General features: G+C 39.5%; 1 protein-coding gene across 3 annotated transcripts; it reads left to right on the top strand.

Moving 5' to 3' along the window:
* The first annotated feature begins 342 nt into the window (after positions 1-342).
* LOC104216226 (transcription initiation factor TFIID subunit 4b-like) lies at positions 343-27,350 on the top strand. Of its 3 annotated transcripts, none has more exons than XM_009766234.2 (16): positions 343-644; positions 2,144-2,249; positions 2,405-2,510; positions 4,662-5,239; positions 5,338-5,433; positions 5,514-5,586; positions 5,685-6,457; positions 22,439-22,569; positions 22,683-22,770; positions 22,878-23,013; positions 24,897-24,952; positions 25,031-25,087; positions 25,236-25,376; positions 25,475-25,540; positions 25,669-25,933; positions 27,006-27,350. In XM_009766234.2, exons 2-16 carry the CDS (start codon positions 2,211-2,213, stop codon positions 27,149-27,151), a joined length of 2,751 nt encoding a protein of 916 aa, XP_009764536.1. In that variant the 5' UTR covers positions 343-644; positions 2,144-2,210; the 3' UTR covers positions 27,152-27,350. The 3 variants fall into 3 exon arrangements, with proteins under 3 accessions (XP_009764536.1, XP_009764535.1, XP_009764537.1); XM_009766233.2 differs by having other exon boundaries at positions 2,136-2,249; XM_009766235.2 differs by lacking the exons at positions 343-644; positions 2,144-2,249 and having other exon boundaries at positions 4,649-5,239.

Below are 27,350 nucleotides of genomic sequence, written 5' to 3'. Positions count from 1 at the left end.
CCTTAATTTTATCTATTTTATTTTTTGTTATGTGTATCTTTTACGTTACTAAGAGTGCAACCGTAAACCATTTTGTTATCTTGGACGTTAGAAATATTTTAAGTTCGAGATGAACTTATTAGAAACACTTCTTGGAACATGGTAATAAAAAATTTACTATTAACACCGAATAAAAATGTCCAATGACCCTAATAAATGACCAATCATCTTCATTTTTGCAAATCTCAAGCTGTCTTTCACTTGAGAGGTGCAAGAAATATAATCGGATACTACATCACTTAATATACACGTGCCCAGACACTACTTAAATAGAAATGTTGATCATCTAAGCAAACTTTTGGCACTTTGGCCAACAGGGTCATATTTTAACGGGAGGGTTACCCGCTTTTCGTACCCTCTTTATTTTGATTGGTAAAGCTTTTCTTTTTCAAAACTTTTCTTTCCGAACCCGCTTTTCGAAGGATAATCATTCTCCTTGTTTCTACTCTCCCTCTCCCGCGCTGTTTTACCCAAACAAGTAGTACTTAATTCTTCTTAAGATGAAAATTTTCCCTTTTTTCTTGAACCAACCTATGGAGATGGTTTCGCTAGACGTTTTAGGGACAATCCAGTCTTCGGCAGCTTCGTCAGACTCTTTGATATAGGTATTTTTGAGCTTCTTCCCTAACAATATTTGGGTTTATCATTTTTCATGCGGTAATGTTCCTCTGTATGCTTACAAGATGTTTGAAAGTTGTTTATCACATTCGAATTTAAAAGCCACAAAGTTAGGGTTACGTTTTTGTTTGTTTGGTAGGTTTTGAGTTCTTAGTCACATACACATTCGCTAATTTTTACACCTCCAGATAAACGGGATTGTATTACTTGTTTATACTTTATTGGTAGTAAGAGCTCGTTCTCTCTCCCCCCCCCCCCCCACCCACCTTTTTTTTCTTTTGAATTAAGTACCATTAAGCAATAACTATTAGCTATGTTTGTATTGATATTAGACTTCAAAAAGAAAGTACCTCTTTTTATAAGAAATAAATTCCTATTAGCGGGGCATGTACTATCTTTATCAACTTAGTTTGTCCAGTAGTCGTATACTTAGTAGTTAGTGAGGTGGTGGGATTGGAAAGAATGAAGCAAAGCATTTAGTCAAGATCGCCACCAAGGCTTTAGTCTAGTGGTTAGAACGCAACACATGATATGTGGGTTGGACACACGTCACGAGTTTGAAACCTGTCAAAGATAAAGGTTTTGTATTTAAGCGGAGAATGGTAGAGGGGCAGCCACTGAGTTTTAACAGGCTGTCACTAGTCCTCGGAGATTTCTCGATCATAAAAATACAGTTAGGACTCGGGATTAATGTGCTAGTTATTTTTATTATACTTATGTCTGTTGTTTGTCAAGAGCCTTTTGAGTCTGGTTAGAGCTTGGATGCTAGTGTAAGAATAACGTGAGATTTAGAGAATGTTTAAGTTGCCTTTGGCGAGAGATTATTTATAAGCAAAAAGTGTTTTGGACCCGAATAGAGCAGAATGTGTGCAGATGATTCATGTAGCTGAGTCCAGCTTAGTTTAAGATTGAGACACTTGGTGGTTATTGCCTTTATTCGCAAAGATACGAAGTTATAGTCCTGTTGAAGAAATTGTCAATTTTAAAAAAGAAAGCATGAAATCTTAAAATGATCTGATTGTATCCAATCAAATGCAGTCTTATTAAATGAAATGGAGAGAGTACGTTTTCTTACTACTATTTGATGAAAAAATGGAAAATATAAAAGGAAAAAGGGAAGAAATGTATCTCCAACGGTGCTTGTTTTTCTAATTATGAAGCATGGCTAAGTGACCCAATTGATAATAAGCCTCCAGTTTATGGTTTCGGTTCACCTGAATTAAGATCAAAAGAAATTCTCCATTGATAACAAATGGTTATCCATTAACCGCAGGAAATCTTATTTAAAAACCATAAGCCATAAAGATTATGCTTGTCAGGCAGTTCATCTATTAAGATGGGAAAATCCTTTCTTCTTTCTGGATTCTCTTGTTAAGACTATCATACACTTTGTAAAATGAGCTATTAAGAAATCTCCCTAATTTTTAAATGCATGAATTATTCTGACTGACATATTTAACCAGTTTTCCTCATCAAAGACCTGCAGATTTAAGCCCAGCCAACGGAGCTCATTTACCTCAAACATACACAAAAGTTCCTGCATAATTGCAGAAATGGACCCTTCCATGATGAAGCTCCTTGAGGAAGATGAGGTCCTCTTTTCCTTCCATATCCTATATTTAGCTTATCCCTGTAGTACTCAACTCGTCAAAAGAGTTGCGCATTAAAAATTCCAATTTCTGGATCTTCTTTCTTCCTTTTTATTATAATTGCCGGGGAGCAAATTCATACTGAATAATGTCCGCAGGATGAGTCAATGCATTCGGAGGCAGATTTGGAGGCGTTCACTGCTGCCTTAAATAAGAATATTAAAGGAGACAGTTCAACATCTCAGCCATCAGATTCTGGTAGAGGTATCATATATCATTTGGCTTTTCTTTGCACAATGTTGTATTAATCTTTCTTAAATTTACCAATATGGTTTATATAATTTACGGTGTATTTTTAATTCGATAGAGTTTTTTATGAAGATTGGATCAACATTCGCGAATCCGAGCGATAGATTACCTCTAGCAGATATAGACTTGTATAAAAATTATTTTAGGAGGATTCTGTTCTCAAAGATTGGGATATATCGGCTTGTGTTTGGGAGTGGAATTTGGGGGGGGGGGAGTCCATGTATCAATATTGAAGAGTGATGATTAGAGAATACTACAAATAATAGAAAATGATGACACATAACTTCTACGGTAGAAAGAAAGCTTATTTTGCCCATAAGCCTTGGACAAAGCTCCAGGAATTAGATGTCAGTTAATTAAACCATTCAAGGCATGCGGTGAAATGATATCTTAACATGTGTGGTTGTCTCACAAGGCATGCAGTAAAAAAGAAATGATTTGAGGGTTACCCTAGTAGTTGAATGGTAAAAGGTAAAATTAAGCAGGATTTATATGCATGCCACATGCCATCTGAACGATTCTTGTTGTTCCTTTTCTGCCAGCTACATTTTCTTAATGTGCTTGGTTACCATATTTCAAGATTACAGTAGCAATGTCAGTTTTTTTTAGTAGTGTCTGTTTAGTTCCAAGGATCCTACTATTTCTCAGCCATGCTTATAGTAAAATGTAGTCCGTGGGTAATGAACAACTTTTGGGAAGGGTTTGCTAGTCAGTCCTGTTTTTTTTATGGCTTGTTTAATTTTAAACATTCCTTTTGTAAAATTTGGTTTGTGGAGTAGGTCAACATGATCTTAATTCTGTGTTGGGAAAGTTGTGGATTTGGTCACTTCTAATGATTGAGAGCAAGGTCATAATAAGAAATTTCATTGGCCATGTTTCTATGTTGACGACATAATTAAATAAACAAAAGTACGCTCTCTATAACAACTTAAGCTTTTAAATGAGATGGTCACACACTTCAACTTGGTATTAGAGCAGAGATACTGGGTTTGAGTCTCACCAACACCCATTATTAAGAATTTCCACGTGCATGGCCCATGAAAAAGATCAAGCTCGCACGTGATGGGGCATGTTGAAGACACAATTAAATAAATAAAAGTGTTATCCCTCTAACAACTTAAGCTTTTAGGAAATATCACGCACTTCAACACTGGTAATCAACGAATAGATGGTATTTACTTCTCTAATCATTGAAAAGTAATACTCCCTCCATTTCAATTTATGTGAACATATTTTCTTTTTAGTCCATGCCATAAAGAATGATCCCTATCCATATTTGGAAGCAATTTACTTTTATGCAATGATTTATAGCTACACAAAATATATGTGTCTCATTTTACACCACAAGTTCAAAAGTCCTCTTTTTTCTTAAACTCTGTGCCCAGTCAAATAGGTTCACTTAAATTGAAACGGAAGGAGTATATATTTGAGAAAATACAAAATTATTATCAACTCAAAGTTAAAAGAGAAAGGCCTCAAGGGAAATGGTGGCAAGAAAGGCGAGAGAGTTCTGTAGTTCTCTAGGGATATGCAACCATTTCAATACGGAAGATTGGAAAAGGTTGTCAGTCTATATGATTTTACATGCATATATGTAGCCGTATACGCGTCATAATATGTGATTCTTATTGGTGTGTTCACCAAAATGTTGCGCAAGTATAAAAGACGTGATTTAGTTTTGTGAATAATGCGTAAATAGATTTCTCCTCTACCTAAAATGCAGTATTAAAGATGCCTATTTGAATAGAGTAATGTTGTGGTTCCAGTTTGGAATTTCGTTTAGGTTGTTCATGCATTACCAAAACAAACATTCCACTGGCAAAGTCACTTTCTATGAAAACTATTTCCTTTTTGTGGCTGGAACTAGAATCCTCCTGCACCTTTATCACTTGCTTCATTTCTCTTTTCCCCTCTTTTTCCCCCTGTTGTATAGGAGTGGGCTAGGGTAGGTAGTGTCTAAGAGGAGGGATATCAGGTCCCTCTTGATTTGACTTGTGGAAACACAAAGATGAAGGTGCTAATGCCCTTTAACAGTACATTACTCTTTCTTCTCTGAGAAAAATATCTCATCTTTTAACAATGTTAACATGCAGTAAATTGTCTCAGGAAGTTGTTGCACCTTAAATCAGTCTGCTCCATGGCAAACTTCTGGCGATGATGAAAATGCCGATCATCAGAGTCTTCAAAATTCGCAGAACATGCAGCAAAAGGAGGGAGATTCATCTGATATGGAACTAAAGCAACATGGTATAGATGCTCCTACTCAACAACACGAAGATGATTCCTCACAGGAGCTCAATTCCCTTCATTTGCAGCATATACATGCCAAAGATGCTTATCAACTACTGAGGGCTGAACAAAACACACTTCACGCCTCTGAGGTGTTGAATTTGAAGAGATCTGAAAAGAATCCTGAAAATTTAGATTCCCGGCATCTAAACTTGCAGGGATTGAGTAATCAACAATCTATGCAGTCATTTCCAACAGGGACTAGCGGTCAGCAATTGATGGCAGCAAAGACAAGTAATCAACCAAAATCTGCAACTGGTTTGAGTAGCCAACCAGCAATCGATGTAGTTAAACAGGGCAAACAAGTGCCTTTTGCCATCCTTATCCCTCACATACAACGCCAACTCGACAAAGACAGGGCGATGCATCTTCAGACTCTCTACCTTAAACTCAGGGTAGTTTGTTAGAGCCAACTAGTTTTCTGTATCATTTATCCTTTTCTTTTTGTTATGGTATTATTTGTTTTTCTTAAGTAATGTTGGAATGTGATCAGAAAAATGAAATCACTAAGGAAGGTTTTATACGACACATGAGAAGTATAATAGGTGAGCAGATGCTCAAAATGGCTGTATACAAATTCCAATCTCAGGTACAAAAGAAGCAGCATTTCCTAATAATTAAATTACATTCCGTGTTTGTGCACTTATTTTACATGAATGCTTAAATCAGGCAGCTAGAAATGATCAGGCTGTACCTCAGTCTCAGGCTTCACCACAGCAACACCAGCAAAATCGAACTGATGGTAACTGTGTTCTCAATAACATTCATACAAATCAGAAGATTCCAACTTATTTTCTGACCCTACTTATCATTGTGCTGCTGCTCTGCAAACATCCACAGATTCAAGCAACTTGGCAGGTGATAGTAATGCTAAAAAATTGCATGAGGTGGAAAACCAAGCAGATTTGCATGGAACACCAGGAAGCCAAATTTCTTCTTCTAGTTTGTTTGCTGTAAAACAAGAAAGAGATTGTTCAGCATTCCCAGTAAAGGGTCTTAATAAGCAACAACAGCAGCATTTGCACTTTTCACAGGCATCTTTTCCCAAGTTTGCAAATATTGGGGACACCTATAGTCCATATTCTGTAACTAATGTTAGTTCATCTGTGGGGACACCAGTCAAACAGCCATCTAATGATATACAGATAAGGCAAATTCCGGCTTATCCAAATAGAAATGCAACTCCATTAAGAGCCTCAACACATGCCGTGAATATGATAAAGGCACCTAAGCTTGAAAGACAAAATTCATTTGGTGAACCCAAAAGAATACCAGGTGGAAGTCTTTCTCATGTGTCAAATACATCAACAATGCAACAGAGTTCACTTCAATGCTCACGGTCCACCAATAAAGAGCAGAAAATTCTTCTTTCGACACCAATGACCAATCTAAAGCCTGAACCAATTGATCATTTGCATGACCAGGGGCGTGAATCACAGTTGGCATCCTTCGCATCAGTTCAAGTAGAACAAGGAAATTCCAGCTCAGTGAGTTCAAAGGTTGAAGCTTTTAAAATGCAGACTTCTAGAATGGGTATCTCAACAACCACTAGCATCAAACCTTCAAATTTACTCTCCCCTTCAGTGTCATCTCAAATGGACCCTAATACATTGGTAATTATCTTGTTTCCTCATCCTGCTTTTTTTTTTTCCTTCTTTTTTTAATGACACTGATATGCTTTTAGTCATTGTATCCGTGGACAGAGAAACCCAAAAACCTGTCTATCTTGGAGTCCTATGTTTGATTTTGTTTTTTATCAAGAAATTTTAATTACTGCAAAACATGCTTTAGACTCCCGATAGCTCAATATAGTTTCTGAAGAAATTGTGGAGTTCAAAGTTTTCTCATACAAAAGGAAAAAAGAATGGTAGTTCTTTTATTATATAATGTGTCTAGTTTTAATTTCTTTATCATCCAACATTGCACATAAACTTTTAGTTTTTGGCTTAGGGGCTTTTCATCTAATTTAGTAACAAATAGCAGTGTGTAAATGGTTTTTCATTTTTCTTTCAAGAAGCCCAAAAATAGGAGGAAGAAAAATGAAATGAGAAGGGGAAAAAATTAAGAGAGCAGGAGGGGCTCATTCTTGATAGAGGGACATGGGTGAATGGCTTTTCCGTGACACTGCTGATTTTTCTGGGAATAGGCGAGAAGGATGGGTGGTGGGAGCGGAGGGAGAATGTGGCGGGGGATGACAGGTGCTGGGCGGGGCGGGGCATGAGAGGTGAGGGGCAGGGGACAAAGAACAAGGTGCTATGGGAAGGGCGCTAGGGAGCGGGTGGTGATGGACAAGGTCTCCTGGAGGAGGAGGGGGCGAGGGTAGAGAAAACTAGGTCATTCACTCGATTTCTTTTCTTTTTAATTAACTATTTTGGTTTGAATTTGGCAAGAAAAAGAAAAAAAAGTCATCTAAATAGTAAAGTTAAAAAAAAACAAACAGAAAGCATGTTATATTTTATGGTCGCAGTATCCAACAAGTTAAAAAGTTAAATATGCAAAGTAAATGGACGAAATAATGATTTTGCCAAGAAAATTGGGATAAAAAATGCCTTAAAGAAGCGAGACCAAAACCCGTTTCTAGTGAAAACCAGAAGAATTGGGTGGGGTGTGTGTGGGGGGGGGGGAGCAAGAAATTGAGAGAAAGAGAGGGAGTATGATGTTTCCAGTTGCTTTCTTTTTGTTTAATACATGTTTTACTGTCTATTGTTGAATTGGTTCTCATGGTGTTGCCTTGCTCATGTTGCTTGGTTATGATGCAGCACTGATTTATATTATAGTATAAAAAGAGGGTATGAAGATATCTGGAAGCTTCCACGATTACTCGATAGCTTAGTGGTTTAGTTTCAACTGTTTTTTGTACTTTGCATTCCTTCACTTAGTTATCACTACCTTTCCTATGTCTGCTAGCTATATGGTGTACAAAGAGCAGTATAGGGAGAGGAAGAAGGACTTACATATGGTGTTCTGCGACCTAGAAAAAGCATACGATAAAGCCCCAAGAGAGGTTCGTAGGAGATGTTTGGAGGCTAGAGGCGTTTCTAGTTGCATGCACGATTAAGGACATATACAATGGAGTTAAGACCCGGGTAAGGACAGTGGGAGGAGACTCGGGACACTCCCTAGTCGTGAGAGGGTTGCACCAGGGATCAACTCTCAGCCCGTTCTTATTTGCCCTGGTGATGGATGAGTTGACGCGACACATTCAGGAGGTGTCTTGGTGCATGTTATTTACAGATGACATAATGTTGATTGACGAAATGTGAGGTGGTGTTAACACTAGACTAGAGGTTTGGAGGCATACCCGTCTAAATGTTTCAAATTGAGCAGGACTAAAATAAAATACTTGGAGTGCAAGTTCAGTGAAGTGACTTGGGAAGCTGACGTAGAAGTGAGGCTGGATACACAAGTCATCCCCAAGAGAGGAAGTTTCAAATATCTTGGATCTATAATCCAAGGTAATGCGGAGATTGACGAAGATGTCACACATCTTTGGAGCGGGGTTGATGAAATGGAGGCTCGTATCTGGCGTCTTGTGTGATAAGAATGTGCCACCAAGACTTAAAGGTAATTTTTACAGAGGTTATTATACCGGCTATGTTGTATCGGCGAAGTGTTGGCCTGTCAAGACCTCTCATGTTCAGAAGATGAAAGTATCGTAAATGAGGATGTTGAGACGTATGTGTAGACATACTAGGAGAGATATGATTAGAAATGAAGATATTTGGGACAAAGTGGAAGTGGCTTGTGTAGTGGACAAGATGCGGGAAACAAGGCTGAGATGATTTGGGCATGTGAAGATGAGATACACAGATGCCCCAGTGAGGTGTGAGGTTAGCTCTGATGGGTCCAGGGAGAGGTAGATATGAGCCGAAGAAGTATTAGAGAGAGGTGATTAGGTAGGATATGACACACCTTCAACATATCGAGAACATGACCCTTGATAGGAGGGTGTGGAGGTCAAGGAGTATTATAGTAGGTTAGTAAGTAGTCTAGTGTATTTCTTTTTCATACATGTATTTCCTTTCCATACCTGTAGAACTAGTAGTATTCTCGTATTTTCTATTCTTAGATTTCTATTACTACCTGTTATTTCTTTTGCTTCTGTTATCTTATGTTTCTGGATATTGTTACTTCTTCTCTGTCCCTGGTTTCTCCACTACCGTATTTCTTTTTCAAAACTGTTATGATTATGCTTTCCTTGAGCTGAGGATTTATCGGAAACAACCTCTCTACTTTCACAAGGTAGGGGTAACGTCTGCATACACCAGTGTTTTGGATAGCGTGAGGCGACAAAAAGCGATGAGGGCCCGCTTCACTAAGGCGAGAAGCGAGAAGCGTAGTGCTCACCTTTTTGATGTGAAGTGCCAATTAATACAAAAAAATAAAATATTAAATTTGCATATATAAATAACTAAAAACTCCCCAGACCCCACTAGTGAGATTTCACTGGGTCGTTGTTGTTGTAAATAACTCAACAGCAATAGCATATTAATAAATAAATCTATTCAAAAACTCAATAGATAGTCATAGTAAATTCATAAATTAAAACAAGCAACATCTATTCTTGTTCAAGATTTTCAAATTCTTGAATTTAAAAACTGTTAGCATTATATTGGCTATCATCTTCTTCATCCTCAGAGTCTTTATCAATTAGGGACCAACTTGATCTTGTAGCTACTCCTTTTCCATTGTTATTTGAACTTAGGCCTCATTTGTTTGCACTTATGGATGTCTGAATCTTAATCATTCAGATCTCAGACATTAAGTGCATTTGTTTTTAAAGTTTGAATCTTAATTATTCAGATCTTAATCATTAAGTGTGTTTGTTTTTTTACTTCACAACCACTTAATGGGTCTGAATAGGTCTGTATGATTAAGATCTATAACAGAGACTTAATTTCATTAAGATGCTATCATCCATATTCATTATTACCATTATCAACTACCACTATACCATCCACCACCACCATACTCGACCACCACCATCCTCAATCATAACCACCCACCATCCCTACCATTCCCACCAGCATCATTCTCAACCACAACCAACAATCATCCACCTCAACTACCACAGTTAACCACCCCATCACCATCAACAACCATAGCCAACACTGTCCATCATTATAAACTACCATCACCCACTACCACCTTCCTCAATCACAACTACCACCATACGCTATTATTAACTATCATCACCCACCACCACCATGCTCAATCATAATCGCCACCACTACCAATCACCACCAGCTACTACCTTGAATTACCACCATCAACCAAAACTACCACCAACCACCGCCTCTAGTCGGCATTCACAAGCACTTCCGTTAGCCATCACCACCAGCAACTATTATATTTTAAAAACGATATATTTATTGATAGAATATTAGATTAATTAGTATTTCATATGAATTTTATGTTTATTAATTTTTAAATAAAAATAAATTTTATATACTCAGATGTTAAAAATCAAACAGTCTTAATTAGTATTCAGATCTTAATACATATCTTAATAACCAGTTGTGTACTCAGATTCAGATGTCTTAATCTTAATACACATCTTGATATTCAGATGTGTATTCAGATTCAGACGTCTTAATCTTTAAAAAAGCAAATGAGGCCTTAAAGAACTCCCCCGAAGACCATAGATATTCTCCACAACTCCAGGCGCCATAAAAACAGTACCCCACTTGAGATCATCTCCTACACACTTGTTCATCATCATGATTTTGGGGGGCTCCAGTTAACCGTTAATTTGCTTCGTCAATATTATCCAACAAAATTGGATCAATGGTATCGCCAGCGTCGTTAGCGTCATAACGACTCTTCAATGTTCTATTGTATTTAATATACACTAGATCATTGAGATGCGATAACTCAAGCTTATTCCTTTTCTTGGAATGAATCTGCGGATAAGTTGTAGAGAGTAATTAATAGATACTAATAATAATAATACAATATAGAAAACATTAATATAATAAATCTGCTTCTTACATGTTCAAGCACGCCCCAATTTCTTTCATATCCAGATGCGCTACAAGTTAAACTTAGTACTTTGATAGTAAACTTTTGCAAGTTTGTAGTTTGATAACCAAATTGCATCCACCATTGAACTATAGAAATATTTTAAAAGTTAATAAGTACAAAAATAAATCAAATAACTTAAAGTAAAGCTCTAAGGACATCCATATTAAAGTTACCTAGTGACCTTATGTCTTTAGCTCTAATAGTCATCTGTAAACCAAATAACCCATCTGCTTGTGTGTACTTACCAAACTCCTCCCTTATTTGATCTATTATTGCGGAATCAGGGACCAACTTCTCGATTCTATTTTGGTATCCAACCCACACTTTTGAATCTTAAGTGCCATCTTTATTATTCTTGCAAAACAATCACGACTTCAAAATATGGCCCGCTGCATGCAAAGATTAATGAGGTTGATCCGACCACTTTCTATCATTGTTCTCGAAAACTTTCTCATATTTTCTCAAATCACCCTCAATTGACGCTTCAATAGTTTCTTTTGCTCTATCCATAGCTTCATAAAGATAGCCCATTGGTTGTTTTATTTCCCCATCCACCGTACGAAGTACCTTAATCAAAGGACCACCAACTTTAAGTGTCCGGACAAAGTTAGCTTCCCTTGCATAGCTATTTTCTTTCCATTCGATTGAAAGAACTAGCTTTCTCAAGTTTTCTCTTTCGCAAGAAAAAACTATGCAAAGTCAAGAAAGTCGTTGCAAATCTTGTCTTGGGTAGTCTCACCAAATTTCTTTCATTTGTAAATTTCCTCATCAAGTTCACCAACAATGGCTTCTGACTAATGTAAGAATATATCTTAACGACCTTAATGAAAACTGTAAAAGTAACAATAATAATTTAATAGTTAATAAGACACAAGTATAAATAAAGTTAAAGCTTTAAAGACAATTATATTAAAGTTACCTGAAATATATGAGGTTTCCTTGAAGATGTCAGCAAACATCAAATTGATACAATGAGCAGCACATGGAGTCCAATTAATGTGTGGATACACAACCTGCATCATCTTACCCGCACTAACATTCTCACTACCGTTATTGATAACAACTTATACAACATTTCCTTCCTAATTTTCTTAATAGTCTTTGCAAACAAGTTGTACATTTTGGTGGAATTTGTAGAAGAGTTGCTAGCATCATAAGATACAAGAAAAACACTACCTCTTGGAAAATTCACCAACACATTTATGACCATTTTTCTATTTCATGCCGTCCATTTATCCATCATAATGGAACATCCAAATTTGTAATATTCCACTCTATGTTCCTCGACAATCTTATCTATCTTCTTCACTTTTTTTAGAGGAGTTACTCTAACTTCGTGATAGCTGGGAGGGTTCATTCGTGGGCCATATTGTCCTACGGCCTCAATGAATTTATCAAAAGTTTTGTAGTTAACACAATTGAAAGGGAGTCCTGCATCGTACATCCATGTTGCAAAAGCACTTATGACGCGATTCCTTAAAATCTTCTTGGCTTCTAAACCCGAATCAGAATTACCCTTTCCCATTTCCTGCTGTCTTGCCGAGAAATAAAGATTGAGAGGACCTTTTGTCATTGTTTGCGTCGTGGATAATCCACTAGAACTATTTGAAGATATTTTTTTGAGTTTTTTTTGGTGGGGGGTGGGGTGGGAAGGTCCCATTTCATCATCTTCATCAATAAAATTCACAGATGATTTATAGCTCATTTGGGTTCTTGCCACATTTTTCTTTTCGACAAATGCTTTTACTTTCTCCTTAACATCAACCGGACAAAGAGGACCTTGTACTACATTTTTAAACCCACCAACCAAATGTTGTTTGTGACGAGTTATTCCACCATGGTAAGTTTTTTCATAAAGCACACATTTAATTGCGGATCATGTTGAGCCTTGTATAGCATAATTCCAAGCTATATCATTTTTTTATTTCCATCAGATGACGCCATTTCAATACTGTTCGTACTTCATAGGAAAAAATTATTAAGTCATTATGCAATTAATTCTACTCTAAAACTGAAAAAAAGAAGGAAAAATGCAGGTATGGGGAAAGCTAAGCTGTCTGCCCAAGAAAAAAGCATGAAATCATATAAAACAAATATTTCAATATACTGTTTATAGAGAAAAATTAATTGTAATTAAAGAGAGAAAATAACAGTTAGTTATAATTGTAATAATAGAGAGAAGTTAATATGCAATTAATTGTGTACTAAACTGAAAAAAATAAATTGAAAGAGAGAAACAAAAGAAGAAAGAAGAGCAAAAAAGAGCGAAAACATAGGTGAAAGAAAAGAAAAATATTTTTGCCGCAAACCAGTTGTTGGAAAGAAGAAGAACAAAGAAGACTTACCGCCGGAAAAAGAAAAAGAAAAGAAAGAAGGAAGAAAGAAGAAAGAAGAGAGGACTTACTGCTGCAAAAGGCGTCGGAAAATTGAGGCTTACTGTCGGAAGAAGAAAGAAGAAAGAAGAAAGAAGAAGAAAGAAAACCTGAGTCGAAGAATTCTACTCTAAAACTGAAAAAAAGAAGGAAAAATGCAGGTATGGGGAAAGCTAAGCTGTCTGCCCAAGAAAAAAGCATGAAATCATATAAAGCAAATATTTCAATATACTGTTTATAGAAAAATTAATTGTAATTAAAGAGAGAAAATAACAGTTAGTTATAATTGTAATAATAGAGAGAAGTTAATATGCAATTAATTGTGTACTAAACTGAAAAAAATAAATTGAAAGAGAGAAACAAAAGAAGAAAGAAGAGCAAAAAAGAGCGAAAACATAGGTGAAAGAAAAGAAAAATATTTTTGCCGCAAACCAGTTGTTGGAAAGAAGAAGAACAAAGAAGACTTACCGCCGGAAAAAGAAAAAGAAAAAGAAAAGAAAGAAGAAAGAAGAAAAAAGAAAGAAGAAAGAAGAAAGAAGAAAGAAGAAAGAAGAGAGGACTTACTGCTGCAAAAGGCGCCGGAAAATTGAGGCTTACTGCCGGAAGAAGAAAGAAGAAAGAAAAAAGAAGAAAAAAGAAAACCTGAGTCGAAGAAGCGATGCGACTGTTGCTCACAAGTTAGTATATTTGGTTGCAAGCTTCTTCACACTTGTAAACAAGGTGTGATTTCAGTTTATGCAACTTATAAGCACTTAGTCATGTAGCACTACACCCTTTGCTTCATCATAATGCTTTTAATCTCTATATTTTCCTCACACTTCTAATATCCGTTTATGCTTGGCCATGTTCTTTCTAGTTTCTACCATGTGATTTAACATTATTGCTTCCAATTGTTTTATTAGTTCACATTGCTATATGTTGGTTGTGAGTACATGTAGTTTTGTGGATTGTTCATCTAGAAATGTTTAGTCTTCTATAGGGTTCCCAACTCAACAGCACGCCTGGGTGAACATGTCTAATGCATCTAATTTATCTATTTCTGGTAACTTATTCTCTGTTGGCTCAATGTTGTTCTTCAAAGATTTTTTTTGATAAGGTAAATTGTATTAATCAAAAGGGAGAAACTCCCGTATACAAGAAGTATACCAAAAAGTAGAGAATTTATATCAGAACATGATTCTCTACAAATGACGCCCAATCTTCTATACAAGTAGGGGCTATATGAGTGCACCAAAAAGCGATCAAAGATAAAAGACTATTCTTAAGATGTGAAAAGGAGACTCAATCCCCTCAAAAGCTTTCCTATTTCTCTCCCCCAAACTATCCACATAAGAGCTAACGGTGCGAACTTCCACGCCTTTTGCTTTCTTCTTCTACGGAAACCGGCCCAGCTATATAACATTTCCTTTACAGTGCCTGGCATCACCCATTGAATACCAAAAAGATTCAGGATTGCCCTCCACAAACTCGAGGACACATGGCAATGCAACAAAAGATGATAAACTTCTTCCCCTGAGCTTTTACACATGTAGCACCAACAAACAAGTGTAATTCCTCTCTTTCGTAGATTTTTCGAAGTCAAGATCACTTCCCTCGCCACTAGCCATGCAAAAAAGCACACCTTCGTGGGCGCCTTAGGAATTCAGATCGAGTAGTATGGAGAAGTGACCTCTCTCACTAACATACTCTGGTAAAAGGACTTTACGGTGAACAAACCATCGCCACGCAACCCCCATCTCCAAGAATCACAAGATGGCTGGGGCCTGTCTTGCCTATATAGCAGTGCCAACAAATTTTGGAGCTCCGCAATCTCCGAATCTTGCATGTTCCTTCTAAATGAAAGGTCCCATACTACCCCCCCTTCATGCTCTTTACGAATCTGTTGAACCATCGATTCCTTCTGGTTTGAAACTCTGAAGACGTGGGGGAAAGAGACCCTCAGTGTATTCTTTCCACACCACCTATGATTCCAAAAGCTGGTTCTCCTTCCATGTCCCACCCTGTAGGTGATGTTGCCATTGAAGGCTTCCCAATTCTTCATGATGCTCCTCCACATGCCACACCCGAAAGGTGCTGTGATCGCCTTGGTTCTCCAACCCCCTCCCATGGAATTATACTTTTTTACTATGACCTCCCTCCATAGAGCATGCTCGTCTACCCCAAATCTCTACAGCCACTTCCCTAACAAAGCTCTGTTGAATACCCTTATTTCTTTACTCCAAGTCCACCCCACTTCTTTGGGGAAGTGACTGTCTGCCAATTCACTAGATGAAACTTTCTTGTTCCGCCCGCCGCATCCCAAAGAAAATTCTTTTGAATCTGCTCCAGTTTTTCTGTGATGCTCACATGAGCTTGCAACATGGACAAGTAATAGGTGGGCATACTCGATAAGGTACTTTTGATAAGCACTTCCTTACCGCCTTTTGACAAGTACCATTTCTGCCAGCCTGCTAATCTTTTTCAACCCTTTCAATTACTGGATTCCAAACCTTAGTATCCTTACACGAAGCGCCCAATGGGAGACCTAGGTAAGTAGTGGGAAGAGAGCCCACCTTACATCTGAGAACATAAGACAACATCGATGTTAGCAACCTCACCCACCGGGAAAATCTCACACTTGCCGAGGTTGATTTTGAGTCCTGATACTATCTGAAACCACATCAGGACCTGCTTCAGGTAGGTCAACTGATCCATGTCGGCATCACATAAAACCAGGGTATCATCCGCAAAAAGCAAATGAGAGACTCTTCGGGCACTCGGCGCCCCGATTGGAGCTGAGAATCCTCTCAGGAAGCCTCCGCCAGTCGCACAATCCATCATTTTACTCAGAGCATCCATCACTAGAATGAATAGCATAGGGGATAGGGGGTCGCCTTGCCTGGGACCCCTAGAGCTGCCAAAGAAACCACACGGGCTACCATTAACCAGGATAGAGAATCTGACTGAGGAAATGCAGAACTTGATCCATCCCCTCTATCTTACCCCAAACCCCATCCGCAACATAATGAAATTCAGGAACTCCCAATTGACATGGTCGAAAACCTTCTCAATGTCCAACTTACATAGTAAGCCGGGTTCTCTATTTTTCCTTCTAGAGTCTACAAGTTCATTTGCCACCAAAGCAACGTCCAGGATCTGCCTACCTTCCACACACGCATTCTGGGAAGACGAAACAGACACGCCAAGAACCTTCTTGAGTCTATTGGATAGCACTTTAGAAATAATATTTTAAATGCGCTCCACGAGACTAATAGGCCTGTAGTCTCTGATACAAGATGCACCTTCTTTCTTAGGCACAATAGTAATAAAAGAAGCATTGATACTTCTCTTGAAAACACCATTCACGTGGAAGCATTCGATGGCTTCCATCAACTACCCCTTAATGGTGTCCCAACAGAGCTGAAAGAAGGCCAAAGAGAAACCATCAGGCCTGGGAGCCTTATCACCAGCACAACTCGACACAGCCTCGTGCACCTCCTCCTCCTCGAAAGCCCTCTCTAGCCGCTCACTGTCTCCCTCTCCTATGTGGTTGAATTCTATCCCCCTAGAGTAGGCCTCCAACTAACTTCCTCTTTGTATAAGTTCTCATAGAACCCCACTATCGCCCCTTTTACCTCTTCCTCTCCCTCAATCCTTACCCCATCCACAACTGAGGACTCTATGAAGTTCCTCCTTCGATTTGCAACCGCAACCCTGTGGACAAACTTGGTATTCGAATCCCTCTCCTCTAACCAGAGCGCCCTCGATTTTTGCCGCCAACTAGTCTCCTGAGCTATTGCTAACTCGACTATTTCCCTCTTAACTTCCCACAGTCTCGCTTTCTCAGATTCATCTAACTCCCCCACCCCTTCCCCTCTCTCTAATTCCCCCAATTCATGCATAAACTTCCTCATTTTAACCTTTACCCTCCCCAAAACTCTTTATTCCACCTAATAATATCTCCCTTAGCAATTTAAGTTTCTTCGAAAGACAGAGTGAAGGTGTCCTTAATACCCCGTAGCTTGTCCACCATTCTTTCACTTTGTTACCAAATCCTGGCACTTTCAACCACATGTTCTCGAATTTGAAAGGAGCACGCACCTCCCTCCCTTTACATCCATCTAGCAAGATAGACAAATGATCCAAAGTCAGCTTAGGTAAAGGAATCTGCAGCACATTCAGCACCAGCTCATCCCAGGAGGGCGATATCAGAAATCTATCAAGTCTAGACCTTGAGTTGGAATCCTCCACCCTTGGCCCAAGTAAACCTTTCCCCTAACAGTAGAAGGTCAATGAGAAAATGATCATTGATGAAGTCAGAAAGCTCCTCCATGGTCCTCGAAATCAGGCTACACCCTAATCTCTCCTCCGGGAATCTAATAGTGTTAAAGTCTCCCCTTTAGAACCCATGGAATGTCCCATTCCCCTATAACACTGGCCAGTTCCTCCCAGAAAGACACCTTGGACCCTTCTCCTACCGGTCCGTACACTCTCCCAAATTCCCACTCCACCTCACTCACTCTATCTTTGACAAGAGCTGCTAAAGAAAAAACTCCTTTCTTAATCTCCTTTACCTCCAAGCTTCTATCATCCCACATAAGAAGAATGCCCCCGACGCTTCCCGCTGTTGGGACCCAGTCATATTTTACCCAACTACCTCCCCAGACACTCCTCACAATCGCATCCGACAAAACTTCCATTTTGGTCTCCTGAAAACAAACTAGGTTGGTATCCCGCTCTCTAACTCCCACTTTGATGATGACCCTTTTGTTTGAGTCATTCATCCCCTTCACATTCCATGAAAGAATCTTAACTTCCATAAGTAACAATATCCCCCTTTTTCCCACCCCCTCCCTAGCCGAGCTCCCTTCCTCCCTGTCACACACCCGGCCCCTTCTCTGGTACACCACTACATCCCCTAAATTATTTTGCTTAACACCTTGACCCAACTCCCTCCCTGCACCATCATAAAAAGACTGTTGCTTAATCTCCCTCAACAGTTCTAACACCCCATCTTCCTTCCCTTCAAAAGAAACACCTAAGAACTTCCCGAAGTTTAATAGTTTATCCTCCATCCAGAAGGACATATCCCCTCCTCCAATCCGTGACGAAATTGGACATGTATCTTCTATATGTACCTTTTCCTTGCTCTTACCGTAGGAATACAAGACCATAACATTGCTAGCAATAAAAACTTTAGGTGCCGGAAGGATCTCACCATTTCCTTGAGAGGCACCAACCTCTGAGATTAACACCTCGCTGCTATAGGAATGTCCAGAAACGGCAACAGTGCAACGGGAAGAAAAAGAACACGGAACCCTTGTCGGCATATTAACTAGAATTGTTGGACAGACACTAACATCAATTGGGGCATGCGCAACAATCTCCCCAGAAGAAGAAGAAGCTTGCAGTGTAACCTCAACACAGCTAAGCACAGGAGAAGATGAGGGGGCGATGGAGCTGGGTCCATCAGAGGCGGGAGGCCGTGGAATAACACCACCAGCTTTAGCCGGTGCTGCCCCTGAAGCAACGACCATCAAAGAGGGGCACAAGACACTAGAGCTCAGAGAAGAAATATCACTGTGTGAAGCACCATTGGCAGAAGAAGAATGAGCGACTGTTCCCATATGCTTAGGAGCCTTATTAGACGCAACTTGAAATAATTTGGGCCCCTTAGGATTAATTCTAATAGAATTGGGAAAAGTTGCTGGGCCCATGTTTGCCCGGCCCTATGATAATTAAAAGAGGACCGGCCCATTTTGCCTTTGCAGCTCGCATCACTAACCCAAGGGCATTCACGTCTTTTCCTCCTGATAAAATTGTCTTCTTCTCCCAAATTCAAACCCCCCGTCTCTTCTCGATCTAACTTCTGATTCCTGCTTAGCCCACTGATCCGGTGAGCCCTCCCCTCCCCTCAAAGACTGATTTCCCCTCCCTTCTCTTCTATTTGACCTACCTTTTTCTTCCGCCACTATCACAGGCATAAAGATACGGCGAAATTCAGGGCTCAACCAAACCCTATAATTCAAGTAGCCATCTTCCACTACAGTGGAGACAGGGATTCTACCCCCTTTCCTCACCACAATCCTCACTCTCGAGAGATTGTGTAGGCTGCAAGTGACATCAATAAAGCCCCCACAAATTTCCCCAATCTTCTTGAATAGGTCAAGACACCAAAGATGCATCGGGAGACCCACCATGTTGATCACCAATGTTTCGCCGGTGATACGAGGGTCGAGACACCGATCGTGCTCCACCCATCTGTCTAGCTTTAAGAAGTTCCCATCGAACCACTTGTTTCCTCTGACAAGAATTTTTGAAGTTTGAGACTCGTCGACAAATCGAAAGAGATATTGCGTGTCCTTAAGTTGCGATATTTTCAGCCCGTCCTTGACGTTCCATGCCTCTGCTGCCCAGTTCCTAACACCCTCTAGAGAACCAACCCATTTGGAGAAAGATCCAACCAGAAAAGATTCCAAGAAACCCTTGCGCCTGAGAGTGTGCTCCTCGGACAATGAGAAGTACGGCTCCTCCCCTACGTCGAGCTTTCGATGGCATCTTCCCCCAAGTTCTAGGGCTGGCCAAGAGGCAGCTTTGATGAAAGACATGTTTTCCAGTTTTCTAGATTCTAGAGAGAAATAGGAGCTTTTCTCTGTATAGTCCATCGTAGCTAAATGCGGCTACCCTAAAAGCCTCGCTAAGAGGCTGACTGAAGAAGAGGGAGTGAAATCTGGCCGGAAAAAGCCTCACCCGTCGCCGGAGAATAGTAAAAGTGATCGGAATTTGGAGGTTGGTGGATGGTTGGGGTCGGAACAGCCTTGTGAAGAGGCTGTCTGAAGAAAAAAACTTGAGATCAGGCCTGGAAAGGCCTCAAGCGCCGGCGCGTGGATGAGAGGTTGCCGGAGCTCTGCCGCGCGTGGGGGGGTCGTATGCCGGAGATGTTTTTTGGGGTATTGTCGCGGCAAGGTTGGCTCTTGGATGGTGGTGGTGAAATCCTAGGATTCATGATTCTCAGGCGCCTCGGGGAGTGTGCCTGAGAGCATTTTCTTTGTTTTTGTATTTTTCAAGAAAACCCTTATGTTCATAAACCCTTCAAAGATTTAAAATGTTCTCTTTCTAGCTTAACACTTAGGGGAAAAGACTCACATTAGTCGTACTATGAAATCATGTATTAGTTTATCCAATGCATGCATGTGGAATTCAATTTAAACTTGTTAAAATGTTAGTCGTTTCCTGAATAAGTTTAAGTCATTTCTTCCACCAATTAGAATAGATTATTAACTTTTAAAACTTTACCTATCACAATTAAAAAAGTAAAAATAAAAAGAATCAATGAATAACAATGCATGGTTTCCCAAGATGAGTGTTGCAGGGATGCGTATGCCAAGATTGATGTGCGGTCACACAAGATTAGATAAGGTTAAAAATGATCGCATTTTGCCAGAGGGTGCAAGTAGCACACATTGAGGATAAAATGAGAGAAAGTTGCTTGAAATGGCTTGGCCTTGTCTTGCGTCGACCTACAGATGTATTGGTCCATAGGTGTGAAACTATGGTGGGGGAAGGTGTTAAAGGGGATCGAGTAGACCTAAAATCACATGGAAGGAAATTGTCTCGAAAGACCTACAAATCCTTGGAATCAATGCAGAACTAGCTAAAGGCAGGGCACAATGGAAGAGATATTTATATAGGTGATGCCTACTAGTTGGGAATAGGTTTTAGACTTGATAGAGAACTCCTATTATTATTGTTGTTATTACCTATTATTTTTATATAAATTTGTCTTTTTTACTTGCACTTTTATTTTAATTTTGGTAATGATGGTGATGAGTTGAGCTAAATGAAAGGAAGGAGAATTTGTATCGCTGACCCCAACTTGTTTGAGACTGAGGCATCATGCTGTTGTTGGTTTCCCAAATTGATTGGGGTCGCCTGGATGACCATTGACCATTCCACTCTATATGAGTTCATTTCATTCCGTCTTAGATTAATAAAAATAAGAATTGAAGTTGGCATATTTCTCTCCCCTCCCCCTCTATCACTAAAAGGAAAAAGTAAAACTAAGGACAAGAAGAAAGTAGTATCATTGTTTACACGATAGATTCTTAAACTGCTTGCTTTTGTTATATTCTAATGCGTGATTGCATGTGTTGTTTGCGAACAGCTCAACTCTGTTGAACCTCATTATTTGATGACTTGCATGAATCTATTTATCTTTCTATTTATGAGTTTCAAGGGCCTTGTTAATCGATTCGTTGTTCATGTCGTTAGAAAGACAATCTCTCGAAAAACCTCCCTTTTATTATGATAATACATCAAACCTCACTTCATAATTATACATTGATATGAGTTCCTTTTTCTTAGTCAATTCACACAACCGAAACACTTCCTTTCTTGGGCTTTTTATTCTTTGGGAGATGTTTTTCTCTTTTGCTGGACATTGGAAGACTTAGATGGTTCGGGCATGTTAATAGGAGAGACACTGATGCTCCTGTGAGGAGGTGTGAGAGGCTGGCGTTGGAGGGCCAACAAAGGAGTAAAGACAGGCCGAAGAAGTATTGGGGTGAGGTGATTAAGCGAGATATGACGTTGCTCCAGCTGATTGAGGACATGACCACGGATAGGAATGTGTGGAAGTTGAGAATAAAGGTAGAGGGTTAGGTAGCCGAGTGTTGTCCTTGTTTGTCACAGTAGTTTTGATACATTTCTTAGTGGCGTTCAGGTATTTCTTTTTATGCCTAGATTGCTGTTATTACTTATTGCTGCCTTGTTTCGGTTTTCTGTTTGCATTAATTAGCGTTAGTTTTGTATTTTCGCTTCGGTTGTCAGATTGGTTTGCTTGTTATTGCCCCTTCCCTTTTTTCTCCCTAAGCCGAGGGTCTACCGGAAACAGCCTCTCTACCTTTTTAAGGCTGAGGTAAGGTCTGCGTACACTCTACCCTCCCCCACTTGTGGGATTATACTGGGTCTGTTGTTGTTGTTGTTGTTGCTGGACATTGGAAGACTAACTGACCATATAAACTTATTGATTTCTTTCACAAAGACTTAACACTTGGGAGGTAGGAGGTGGGTGGGGGTGGGGGAGGTTTAAATTAGGTCTGCACATCTCTGTGTTCCTGTCTCGATTTTCTGCAGCATTTTAGCCTATCTGGTATTCGCTTGTATTTTTGGCAAAAATATAAAATTGTCTTTCCTGCTTTCCTTATTTTGTTCTTTCAGTTGAATTCTAGAACACCTTCTGTGATATCTCCCATTGGGCCCGCAAACAATGGAAAGATACCCTTGAAAATGCCTACTATCGGGCAGAAGAAGCCTCTCGTTACGCAAGGTTTCTCTCCTCCACCTTCAGGGTAAACAAACTTTCTATAGCTAGTCTGACAATTTACTGATGTAGCACCTTAGTGTTATTTCTTCAAAGCGTTGACTTAATTTTATCCTGTTTTTATCTCTGTATTGTCCACAGAAAGAAGCAAAAGGTGTCTGGAGCCTTTCCAGATCAGAGCATTGAACAACTTAATGATGTTACGGCTGTTAGTGGAGTTAATCTAAAGGTAATACCTTTCTTTTGTTCAGAGAAAACCATTCTTTAATCGCCACACAAGTTATTGAATGTTGATATTAAAAAGTATGACCTATTGATTTGTAATGCTCACAACAGGAGGAGGAAGAACAACTATTTTCTGGGCCCAAGGAAGACAGTCGAGTTTCTGAAGCATCTCATCAAGCTGTGCGAGAAGAAGAGGAAAGGCTGATTCTGCAGAAAATTCCGCTTCAAAAGAAATTGACTGGAATAAGTTAAATCCTTCTCTGTAATTCTTCAGTTCTCTGGACATGCAACTTAATATTGTAATTTAGATGATAGAGGAAGCTGTTTTCACACCCCAAAATCCACGGGATCACGCGACCGACACTCAACACTCTACCCTACCGAGCAAACCAACCCACATGATCTACCCGACCATATGTACTTTAAACCATTTCAAAACAATTTGTAAATCCATGCATGAAACATGTAAGCCTTGGCTCATCTGGCCCATATAATGAAAATATACATATCAATAGTACTGCTTTCATACGTGCAATGTGAATAACCTTAATTACAACTCGACTCAACTATGTATGGCGCATCCTAATCGACTAACGGCTATGAGATTAAAAGGACTACCGGGAACATAAAAAACTGAATTTAAAGGTAAGGAAGGAAGTGGACTTGCTTGACCTATTACAATTGTAATGGTTTGAGACCCATTAACCATTGTGACTGTTGGAAGAGATAAAGAATATGAAATACTAGTGAAAAGAGATTTGTTACCAGAAATATGATCAGATGCACCTGAATCAATGACTCAAGACTTAGAGGTTGAAGATTGGGAGACACAAGTCACGCTACTATTTGTTTGAACAACGGAGGCTATCCCTGAAGATGTCTGTTTAGATGCTTTATATTGAAGGAACTCAATATAATCCGATAAAGAAACCATCTGGATTGCATTGGATCCAATGGATTGTGAATCAGTCTTGTGATACGAATGCCGTTATAATGTTCACGCCGGAAAAATCACTGTTCACGCCGGAAAAATATAAAAGTTGTCGGAATTTTATTTGTACCTGATGGGTAGGCTCAGAATTGTGAGGAGAGCAGGCTATCCTAAAGAAATATTTTCAAAATGTTGCCGAAAAGGGCCCTACGAGCCGTCGCTTGGAGCAGATCTCGCCGGAATTTTTTCTTTGACTGGCACGTGAGGGCGCATGGAGAGTGTTTTCCGGTGGGGTTTTATGGGGTTTGGTTGCCCGGGGATGGAGAACACTTTGGTGGTGTTGGTTTATGCACAACACCGGTAAAAAGTGGTTTTGACGCAAACAACTTCTCAGGTCACCGGAAAATCGCACGGTGACGACTGATTTCTTCCCGAATGTCGTTGGAATGACGCACAACGATAATTATCTCACCAATGCTCTGATACCATGTGAGATGCACGAGACAAAATGTTATTAATTGATATCCTATGTTACAATGGCTATAAAAGATTCTCATCAAAGAAATATAAAAATGTGTCTTTCTTTTTGACACGGATTAATAAGGAAATAGTGCAAAAACATAATGGAGTGGAGGCGTATTTCATTTCTCTCTCCTCGTCGCTTGGCCTCATGCGGTACTCATGTGGCACATGAGTATCGCATGCCCTCTATATCTGGCCAAGCAGGAACCCATGTGGCGCATGACCATTGTACGAGGGAGTCAGCTTCCATAGGCCTCCCTCATGGCGTGCTCACGGCATGAGTTTTGCCCTGGGTTCTGTGACCGAGCATGCGATAGGCATGTGGTGGAGGCTAAGAATTCTACCTCCACCTGGAACCCCTTTCCAAAATTTTCAACTCCCCCATGCTATGGGCGTGCGGTGCATTCTGAAAGCATGTGCAGGGAAAATTTCCAATCTTTTTTTTGTTCCTTTGGTCATTTTACCAGTTCAATACACTTAGAAATCACGGCATACATATTTTCAACCTCCCATTTTTTTTTGGTTTCCATTGTTGGCATGTCAAACGATGTGTTTAGCTCTTGATAACCTTCTAATTAGGCCTTAAACATTTTGAAAATTTCTGGGGTGCTAAAGTTGTCTTGCTGCTGAACTGAAATCTGTGGTTTTGTTTCCCTTCTTCTCTGTGTTTCTGACAGTGGCAAAATGTGGTTTAAAGAATATGAGCAGTGATGTCGAAAGATGCTTATCATTGGTGAGATTATATCTTTCTTGTTTTTGTTGTTCTAATTTGTGTTGCGATATCCTTGACATCTATATGTTTAACTTCTAGTGTGTGGAGGAAAGGATGCGTGGACTTATGAGCAGTCTCATCAGACTATCGAAACAGGTTAACTTTCTATCCTATCTTTGGTAAAAATTTAATTACAAAATGTCTATAAGGATGACCTTTTTTTTTTTCCTTTTACATGTGAAATTTTTTGAATATAGGATTTATACCAGAAAAATATGAGATGGAGTTCCATTTATTTTTGCAGAGGGTCAATATTGAGAAGTCAAGACATAGAACAATTGTCACCTCAGATGTTGGTCAACAAATAATGTTAATGAACCGGAAAGTTCGGGAAGAATGGGAAAAGAAGCAGGCAGAAGCAGAAAAATTACAAGTGGCAAATGAAGTTAGTTACTCTTGTTTCTGCTTGGTGGTTAATTCATCTAATTTTTTCTTGTCAGTGTTCATTTACAAAGTTTCTAACTTTGATGACCTTTATATCAGCCGGAGGGTGATATTGGAGATGATGGTGATAAGGAGAAGGATGCAGGTCGCATAAGGTCAATGAAGGTACTTTCTCTCTTCACCCCCCTATTTGTATTTTACGGGCAGTTCCAAGATAAGCTAATGGTACCAAAGGTCATTTCTTCCTTTAAAAGACCTTACAATCCGTCGTCCCGACTTTTGGACCTTCGCAGAGAAACAAGGAAGAGGATGACAAGTTGCGGACAACAGCTGCAAATGTTGCTGCTCGAGCTGCAGTTGGAGGAGATGATATGATGTCGAAGTGGCAATTAATGGCTGAACAGGCCAGGCAGAAGCGAGAAGGGGCACTCGACATGGTGTCTCCTTCACAGCCTGGTAAAGATGTGAAGTGGAGGTCCTTATCAACTCCCACAAGAAATCTGAGAGACAATCAAGAAGCTAAGAACAGAAGCCAGTCAACTGCCCCTATTACACTTGGTATGTATGAAAATGGTATAATATTGAGCGCAGTTTCTCGTCTCAAGAGCATTCTAAATATGGATGATGTTCCTCATACTCAAGGTGATTTAGATGCAGTGATGACTTCCTTGGCCTGATTAGTGGCTCCCCATCCAAGGCTAGCTCTCTGAAATTAATTTTTTAGCTTTCCTTTGCACAAGAGAACTTGCTTGATTGCCCTGCTCCCCGGGCCATTTCTATGCTTGTATTTCCACATGTTCTCTTATGAAATTGTCAGTTTCCTGGCCTGTGGCATTTTCTGGTAAATGAAACCCTGTCAATGAGGAGCCTGATGACTGGGTGGGCATCTGGATGATTGAGAAAGGATGACACACTAGTCAATTTGCGGTGGCATGAGCTTTGACCATTCTACTAGCACTGTGTTTTTCTTACCCTTATGTGATATCATTATTCCATCCTCAGTATTGATTGAAAACTGGTAAACTGGTATGTTGATAGTAGATTTCCCTTGATCTAGAACTGCTAACTTTAGTAGATTTCCGTGACGATAAACTCCTACTAACTACCTGTAGACATTCTGCCAAGAATGAACACTTGGTAACTAGATCTGAAAACGGGGGGGGGGGGGGGGGAGGGTGAAATATGTTGGGGTTTGAAAATAGTGGAACAAGAGTTAATGGATATTTGAATCAGCAAGAGGAATGAAATTTCTTTTGGAAGCAATGAATCAGAATGTTACATTTTCCCCAAGGCTTCAAGCATATCTGCTTGATGTGCTTTTCTATTTCTAAATTGATTCAGGACATGGAAAGTTCTCTTGTGGTTTTTTTAATATTTTATTATGGGATCAGTAGGATCATAGCTCTTCACTCTACCAGTCATTGTTTCAAGAAAACACGTCCAATTGTAGAAATACAAGGTAAGGTGCATAGCCAGAGCTTACACCAGGCTGCCCTTTTAAAGGGTGATGTTTCTTATTCAGAGTGGTTCTCTGGTTTAGGCAGTCACTATTTCCTTCCTGCTATATATTTCATTGCTTTAATAATCTTTGACAATTTGAGGTATCTTTTTATCAACATGTCCTGTGTAGGTGCTGTTAGAAGAGTTGGCAAAAGTCAAGTTGCAGTACACGCCAGGGTTCCTCGTAATATTACTGTCAAGGATGTGATAGCCGTCCTTGAAAGAGAACCTCAAATGTTTAAGTCTACATTGATATACCGCTTCCATGAAAAATGACGGTCTGATGCTCCAGCTGAATTAGTACGTTTAGGAGCCAAGTGTTGATAGTTGACTGTGGGGCCGGGGGGATTGAGCTTACAAAATTGGTCTCAATTAGAGGCAGTTTTTGATGTCTGTAGTTGAAAGTATTAGTGAATCAATATCCATGTGGTCGTTTATAAGTAAATGTTGTAATATATGCTGACAGTTTACGTAA

The sequence above is a fragment of the Nicotiana sylvestris genome, chromosome 11 (assembly GCF_000393655.2).
Source record: "Nicotiana sylvestris chromosome 11, ASM39365v2, whole genome shotgun sequence".
Taxonomy (NCBI): Eukaryota; Viridiplantae; Streptophyta; class Magnoliopsida; order Solanales; family Solanaceae; genus Nicotiana; species Nicotiana sylvestris.
This window is presented reverse-complemented; position numbering and strand designations above follow the sequence as displayed.